The sequence below is a fragment of the Vipera ursinii genome (genome assembly GCF_947247035.1).
Source record: "Vipera ursinii genome assembly, chromosome: 2".
NCBI classification, from domain to species: Eukaryota; Metazoa; Chordata; class Lepidosauria; order Squamata; family Viperidae; genus Vipera; species Vipera ursinii.
This window is the reverse complement of record NC_139513.1, coordinates 4451856-4460165: the sequence shown is the minus strand read 5'-3', so window position 1 is coordinate 4460165 and position 8310 is coordinate 4451856. Positions and strand designations below refer to the sequence as shown.

General features: G+C 47.0%; 2 protein-coding genes across 2 annotated transcripts in view; one reads left to right on the top strand and one right to left on the bottom strand.

The window, feature by feature from the left end:
* Positions 1 to 8310, top strand: part of LOC310634712 (major histocompatibility complex class I-related gene protein-like) — a gene marked incomplete at both ends in the record, with an annotated part of 92312 nt that overhangs the window by 72828 nt on the left and 11174 nt on the right. The window lies entirely within an intron of this gene.
* Positions 4288 to 8310, bottom strand: part of LOC310633251 (major histocompatibility complex class I-related gene protein-like) — a gene marked incomplete at its 5' end in the record, with an annotated part of 5674 nt that continues 1651 nt past the window's right edge. The window contains 3 exons of the mRNA XM_083350937.1: positions 4288 to 4459; positions 6027 to 6123; positions 7497 to 7805. Coding sequence (XP_083207063.1) covers positions 6041 to 6123; positions 7497 to 7805 — 392 coding nt within the window. The 3' untranslated portion in view covers positions 4288 to 4459; positions 6027 to 6040. The remainder of the gene's footprint in view (positions 4460 to 6026; positions 6124 to 7496; positions 7806 to 8310) is intronic.

Here is an 8310-nt window from a genome sequence, read left to right as displayed (position 1 = left end):
TAGCTTCCAGGTTTCTCGAGATGACTTGCTACAGAGTGTAAAGCAGTAGCTATGGCATCGTCTGTCGACCTATTTCCCCTGTAGGCAAATTGATGTTTATCAAAGTCCAGTGGGAGGCATGTCCTAAGATGTTGGAGAACCAATCTTTCGAAGCATTTCATGACTACAGACGTTAATGCAATAGGTCTGTAGTCATTCAGGCACTCAACTGCAGTTTTCTTGGGGACTGGGACAATGGTAGCTGCCTTCAAGCATGATGGTACACATGCCGTTTGCAAGGAGATGTTAAAAATCCTTGTCAGGACCCCTGCTAATTGATCGGCACAATTCCTGACCACTATCCCCAGCACCCCATCTGGGCCTGCGGCTTTGCTGGGATTCACAGCCTTTAATACAGCTCTCACTTGGTGTTCACACAGGGTGAGTGGCTGAGAGTCAGAAGGCCGGCGAGCAGAGGCTACGGGGTCTGGTCTTTTAACCTCGTAGCGGGCGAAGAAGATATTCAGCTCCTCAGCCAACAAGGCATCGGTGTTTGCCATGCTCCTCGTGCTGCCCTTATAGTTGGTTAAGTGCTGCAGTCCCTGCCATACTTGCCTCGGATCGTTGTTTGCTAAATGGTTCTCCACCTTTTGTTTGTATTGTTGTTTTGCCATCCTAATGCCTCTTCTGAGATTTGCCCTGGCCTCTCTGTATCTGTCCCTGTCCCCCGCCTTAAAGGCAGAATCCCGGGCTCTCAGGAGTGTTCGTATCTCTGCAGTCATCCAGGGTTTACAGTTCCCATAAACTCTAATGCACTTATCCGTTGTTACACTGTCTGTGCATGTTCTAATATAAGAGAGTACGCCATCTGTATATGAATTTAGATCTTGTTCTTCAAATACACTCCAGTCAGTGGTTTCAAAGCAGTCCTGCAACTGACTGAGAGCACCCACTGGCCAGGTTCTGACCCTTTTTGTGACTGCCTGAGTCCTTTTCCTGAGAGGAACATACTTTGGGCACAACAGGAGTGAAAGATGGTCAGATGTACCCAGGTGGGGAAGAGGAAAAGCTCTGTATGCTGCTTAAGATTGGAATACACGTGGTCCAAAGTGTTCTTCCCTCTGGTGGAAACTTGCACATACTGTACAAACTTAGGGAGAACTGTCTTCAGACAAGCTTGATTGAAGTCCCCAGCCACGACAAGAGCGCCCTCTGGGTGAGTTTGCTGCTGCCTGGTGATGACGTCATACAGCTTAGAAAGTGCCATGTTGACATTGGCATCAGGTGGAATATAAACAGCTATAATAATTACCACAGTAATTTCTCTAGGCAGATAGAAAGGCCTACATATAACAGACATCATGGCTTTGCCATCTGGCCTGAGGATCTGGTAGTGGTATGGAGCCTAACAAATGGCTGTACTGGCAGTGAGATTGTAATTTTGTGAAGATTTTGTTTATGGTTTTAATTGTTCTTATTATTTTAACTTATCTTATTACGGTGCCAGGTTTTGGTTTTTGTTTTAAAAAAATGGTTCAGTTTTAACTCAAAGCAAGAGGCATGGTGGACGTAATGACACTGGAAATCATCTTTGTTCCAGTGGTTTGAGTCCTAGCACTGCGTAGCGGAATGAGCTCCTGTCACTCAGTTTCTGCTCACCTAGCAGTTTGAAAGCATGTTCTATGCAAGTAGATAAATAGGTACCACTTTGGTTGGGAGACAAGCTGGCGCTTCATGCAAGGGATCAGAATCCTGCCGGCACTGAACCTTCTCGATTGCAGTGCCAATTTGTGAGGCGGTTTCGCTGGAGGGAGAGGGTCTTAGAGGATGCTGCAGGAACGTCTGTCTTTCTGGTGCAAAGCTAGCTTGCCCTCCTGTGGCACATCTTGGGAAGCACACGAGCATGAACCAAACAGAGCTAGCAAACTGACAGCCAAGTACTACTCTACATTAGCATTGTAGTCTCCTGGCTAATGTAACATCGCCGGCTGCTGAATAAACACATAAATGAAGAAACTCTGTAAGCCACCCCAAGTTATTTATGATGGTGGTTGAGTTTATGTAGACAGAATAAATACATTGATAGAGAAATGGCATTTTGTATCTGGAAGTAGTTTATTTCCGTCTTTTCCTTAGAATGATTGAGTTGGACTACTGCCATTTTTACAGGAATGGTGATGTGCAAGATTAGAGTGAGACCCTGACCTACCAGGCCTGTGGCTGCGTCCCCAAGGAGATCCAGGTCACGCGGAGGAGGGATGGAGAGGTCTACAAGTATGGGACCTTCCCTAGGAATGTGGCATTCAACCTGTACGGGAGCTTTTATGTCTGGCTCAGCACTGAGATCAGCCCCAAAGAGAGAGACCATAGGGAGCACGAACTGGGATAGCCTGCCCCAAAGGTCCCCAATCCCAGCTGCTCATATGGAACCATCCTCTCCCCCCCACCCCCCGCCAGTCTGCAAAGCCGGAAAGTTGGGGAACTTTGGCCTACCTTACACTCCTCAATTTCTATAAGAAAAAGGATCTTTCCAACCGTTCCCACAGAATTGGAAGGGACCTTGGAGGTCTTCTAGTCCAGGGCTTTTCAACCTTTTCACCCATTGTACCACTTTTAGGATATGGCAACATTCGAGTACCATCAGTCGCCTAGCAAGGTGTCAAAAACTTGATGACCAAAAAAAACCAAAAAAGGGAAAATATGATGAACTACAGGTTGTCCTCGACTTCCAACAGTTCACTTAGTGATTGTTCAAAGTTACAATGGCACTGAAAAAAGTGCCCCCCCCAAACCACAGCTGAGCAAGGCACCTGCCTGCCCGCGCTCTTCCTCCTGCCCGAGGTTTTCAACGTTGTGAGCATTTCTGTTGAGGATTGGCAGCGGGGGTGGGGTGTTTGGTTTTTATTGCCCCCATCTGCTGGGTGGTTGCAGGAGGTTTTGGTCACTTCTCATGATCCTGGGACACTGTGACCGTCATAAATATGAATCAGTTGCCAAGCATCTGAATGTAAATCACAAGACCCTGGAAGATGATCGCCGCTTCTTCTGGGCTCAGCAGAAGCACCGGGATCAGCGCTGAGCTCCAGCTGGAGCCTGGCGCTGATCCTAGTGCTTCGACTGAGCCCTGACAGCCCTGCAGCTCCAGCCGTCTCTCGCTCAGGCTTGTGCAGTGCTGCCACCGGTTCAGCTCATTCCCCTCTCCCACTACCACTTTTCTAGGATGGTTGCGTACCACCTGCCAGGTGCCAATGTACCACAGATGGTACTTGTACCACTGGTTGAAAAGCCCTGTTCTAGTCCAACCCCCTGCTCAAGCAGGAGAAACACTATATCATTTCAGACAAATGGTTGTCCAATATTGGAGTGTACACAATTGTAGAGGCAAGTTATTCCACTGATTAATTGTTCCCACTGTCAAGAAATTCCTCCTTAGTTCTAGGTTGGTTCGCTCCTTGATTAGTTTCCATCTGTTGCTTCTTGTTCTGCCTTCAGGTGCTTTAGAGCATAGCTTGACCTCCTCTTCTTTGTGGCAACCCCTGAGATATTGGAACACTGCTCTCATGTCCATCTTGGACCTTCTAGAACTCAATTTGTGAGCTTCAGTGGAGCAGCGATTTAGTTTCTACACACAGATACACACACACACACACACACACACACCACATTAAAGAAAATTGCACCCTTCAGATTGAATGTCCTTGATTTTGCCAAGAGTAAACTAGAGGGGAGGTGAAAAGTTTCTCTGGAGGAGGAGCTTCTTTTCAGGAGAAGGAGGGAATCTCATCTCTTGGAGAAGACTTCATGACTGACACGGTGGGAGAAGCACAGGAAGTCCAGAGCACTCTTGGTCCATCAACGACACCAAACAGGACCAGGCTAAAGAGCTGCTGAGCATCCAGCTGCCAGCAGATGTGCCTCAGCTGTCCTCTATAATCACTCCCCTCCCGAGGAAGTCTCCATCTTCCCAAATGGGGCAGGCTTAAGGTCATTTCCTGGTGGGTTCACACAGGCCCACCCGCAAAAGAAGAAAGGTGTGTGTCTCCATGTTGAGCCTATCACCTACCATTTTTTGGTGGAGTGGAGTGGAATGGAATGGAATAGAATAGAATAGAATGGAACAGAGAACAACAGAGTTGGAAGGGACCTTGGAGGTTTTCTAGTCCAACCCGCTGCTCAGGCAGGAAACCCTATACTGGTGGACATTTCTAAGGCAGCATATATAATATCATCCTTGCCTCCATTTCTTGATTTCAAACATTACTAGAAGACACCAGTTGGTAGCATGACTTCACAATTTTTGCCCTTACAGTTTTTATTATAAAAGCCAGTGGCTGAAAAATAGCAAAAATACAAAAATATTTTTTTTTAAAAAATATGCATTTGCTTTGTCAAAAACGTTGAAGTGGGAAGCTGAGCACCCAGGAGCAACTGCCAGCTCTTTATTCAATGGCTTTTTAATCCACTCTGTGCGAAGAAAAACCTTGAACAAAGGAGAAATGAGGATTTTTATATGCTCTGGGCAGCTGTGACAAGAAGAATGCGATTAGCTGATAGATTTGGGGGAAGGAGGGTGGTTTCCTGGGATGAAAAAAAAATCACAATATCCTCTGTTGTAAAAAGTGCCCTTGTTGCAGGGAGTATAAAAGGGAAGGACGGTTTAGATAACGTGAGGCGTGTCTCACAAGGAGGAAAACCACCTGGTGTTTTTTTTTTTTTAACCTTCGGAACAATAATTTCCTTGTTAAGGATGTGCAAATAAACGTGTGGATGACCTTGGCAGATCAGGAGAAGAATTGTTTCTGAAGAAACAATTGCAGAACGAGGGAGGAGCCCAAAGTGGTTTAGTCAAAAAAAGAAACCTCAGAAGGATGTGGCCTAACGGAACAAACAGTTAAAAGTGGAAGTTGGAGAACTTTGTACTCTCAGACTTGGCAAGTTTCCTGTCTGGTTTAACTGATAGTCTTTAATCTAAATTCCAGATAGGCAGGTGAGGACTGTGAAATTTATAGACCAAAATGGCTGCTTGGGATCCTTATGGGAGGATGTTTATGGAGATTCTCAATCATCCTGGTCACGCTGGTCCCAGAGGTGCTTTTTCCCCCCAAAAAAGGCAACTGGATTTCCATGGGTTTTTTTTTCTTTCTTTGAAGCAATTTTTTGCTTCTCGGCCAAGAAGCTGTTAGAACTGAAAAACTGAACTTAACTTCGGACAGGAGAAGCGTCTTCTTGGGTGACTAGAACAGAATAGCAGACTTGGAAGGGACCTTGGAGGTCTTCTAGTCCAACCCCCTGCTCAGGCAGGAAACCCTATGCCATTTCAGACAAATCTGAAACTCTTCTTAAAACTTCCAGTGTTGGAGCATCCACAACTTCTGGAGGCAGGCTATTCCACTGATTAATTGTTCTAGCTGTCAGGAAATTCCTCCAGAGTTCTAGGTTGCTTCTCTTTTTGGTTAGTTTCTACCCAATGCCTCTTGTCCTGCCTTCTGGTGCTTTGGAGAACAGCCTGGCTCCCTCTTGTTTGTGGCAGCCCCTGTGATATTGGAACACTGCTATCCTGTCCCCCCCTCACCCTTCTCTTCATTAAACTGGACATCCCCAATTCCAGCAACCGTTTCTTATATGTTTTAGCCTCCAGTCCCCTGATCATCTTTGTTGCTCTTCTCTGTACTAGAGTCTCAACATCTTTTTTACATCGTGGTGACCAAAACTGGATGCAGTATTCCAAGTGTGGCCTTACAAGGTGTTGTAAAGTGGTAGTAACACTTCACGTGATCTTGATTCTATCCCTCTTGTTAATGCAGCCTAGGACTGTGTTGGCTTTTTTGGCAGCTGCAGCACACGGCTTTAAGGGATTGTCCACTAGGACTCCGAGATCCCTCTCAGAGTTACTGTTACTAAGCAACGTACCACCTACACTGTACCTGTGCATTTGCTTCTCATAGAAAAACAAACAAACAAGAAAGTCCAGTTGCCTTTTGGAGAAAAGAGCTTTCAAGTCTTTATGGGAAGGTTTTTTGGGGGAGGGGGTCCTGGTTCCTACTCACAGGCTATTTCCAGTTCACGTACGTCTCCGGAGGAAGATTGCCGCAAACAGCAAGAGGACAAGAAGGATGGTCCCCAGCAGAATGAACCGATGTCTGGCTAAAGGAAGAGAAACACATTTCTGTTTAGAGCATGAGCTATATAAAGGGAGGGAAATCCCAGACTGACAATGGGAGGAATGTTGATTGAGCTCAGTGGACTTAATTTAGAGTAGAGAGATTAAGATACCCTGAAAAAGGTTATCTGGGCCTGGAATGGGGAAGAGGATAAGATACGGAGAGTTTGGTGCTCTCCAGAGCCTCCTGCACAGGTGTTGCGTCCCCTACTAGGAGGCATTGAGCAGAGGAAGCACCTCCCCACTTGCCTGGTCCTCTGTGGTGGAACTTCATGTGGAGGACATTCCTGCCCTCCCAGGTTCTCCTTTCTTCAGAGAAAGGATGATTTTGATTGATAAAGGTTCCTGAGTGATGCCCCCGGTAGCTTCTCCTGAGGCACAACAACAACAGTGTTTTTGCTTATCCCAAAGGTGCTTTTCATGAGGCAACTGGATTTTCTTGTTTCTCTTTGAAGATGTTTCACTTCTCATCCAAGAAGCTTCTTCAGCTCTGACTGGATGGTGGGGGAATGGAAGGATTTATACTCCTTGCAGACAGCTGGTCATTTGCATTCTTTTAGAGTCATTGAGCGCCAAAGAATTGAGGCCTTTGAACTATGGTGCTGGAGAAGACTCCTGCGAGTCCCTTGGACTGCAAGGCGATCAGACCGGTCAGCCACCTAATGAGAAGGAAGGACTCACTGGAGAAGAGCCTAATGCTGGGAAAGATTGAGGGCAATAGAAGAAGAGGACGACAGAGAATGAGGTGGCTGGATGGAGTCACTGAAGCAGTAGGCGTGAGCTTAAATGGACTCCAGAAGTTGGTAGAGGACAGGAAGGCCTGGAGGAACGTTGTCCATGGGGTCGCGATGGGTCGGACACGACTTCGCAGCTAACAACAACAACAAGAGTCATTGAGGCCACTTGGAGGTTTAATTGTGTCCTTAGGGTCACCTGACTAGTGCAAATGGCTGTGGAGCCTTCTTGGAACAGCTGAAAGGACTGTGTTGTAGACAGGAGATAAATAATGTCGTATCCCTCCCCCTCTTTTGAGAGAGGGCTGTTCAATTTTGACACAGATGGCCTCTTTGACCCCTCTTTCAAACCAGCAGTCCTCTCTGTCGAAAAGGTGGATTTTGCTGTCTTTGAAAGGGTGGCCTATCATGTTCATAATACTCTTTATGGGAGGGGCCTTATAGTTGGTGGGAGGGTCCACCCTGCATCTCTCAGAGAAGCTCTGCCATTAGCATCATCTCAGCAGAAGGCTCCAGTAGAAGGACACAGGGATGGTTCCATTTCTGCATCACAAGGTCTGAGATGGTCCAGCACATTTTCTTTTCATTCTTTCCAACATAGGTGCTAATTCCTCTCTACCTACCTGGATGATGCAGTTTTTCACCAGGCTCTTCCTTCCAGGCCAAGACCAGGGGCTCCTGTAAGCCATCATGCATCACACGGCACCAGTAGTGGTCCTTCTCCTTGGGGTTGATCTCAATGCTGAGCGAGACATAGTAGGTCCCATCTGAGTTGGGGGCTACATTCCTAGGGAGGGTCTCATACTGGCAGACCTCTCCGTCCCTCATCCAGGTGGCCTGGAACTCCTTGGGGTAGAAGCCATGGGCCTGGCAGATGAGGATCTCCACGTTCTCACTGGCAGTCTTGTGGGTCACCTTCCCCACTGGGAGCTCTGCAAAAACCAAGAAACAAGAGGATTTCAGAGCAGGAATGTTGTACTATGACCAGGCCTGCTTATCTCCTGAAGGTTTAGTAGGCTTCAGAGTTTAGAAATGCTAGACCAGTGATGGCGAACCTTTTAGAGATCAAGTGCCCAAACTGCAACCCAAAACCCACTTATGAATCATCAGGTGTCGGGTGGGCGTGGCCCATTGGGTGGGCGTGGCCCACTGGGTGGGCGTGGCCCACTGGGTGGGCGTGGCTGCAGCGGTAATGGCAGACTGGGTGGGACTAAAAAGTTCAATCAATTCTAATCTCAATGTATGCATGGTTCATTCAATTCCAACTTTGTGAGATCTTTTTTTCCCCACAAGAAGTTGAAATTGATTGATTGAACCTCTTCTCTCTTTTTTTGCAAATGATAGCGGAGGCCTAAAGTGAAAAGGTTTTATAAAACCCAAGTGAAGGCCTAGGACTGGGGTGACGGTGCCTGTGCCCACAGAGAGGGCTCTGCGTGC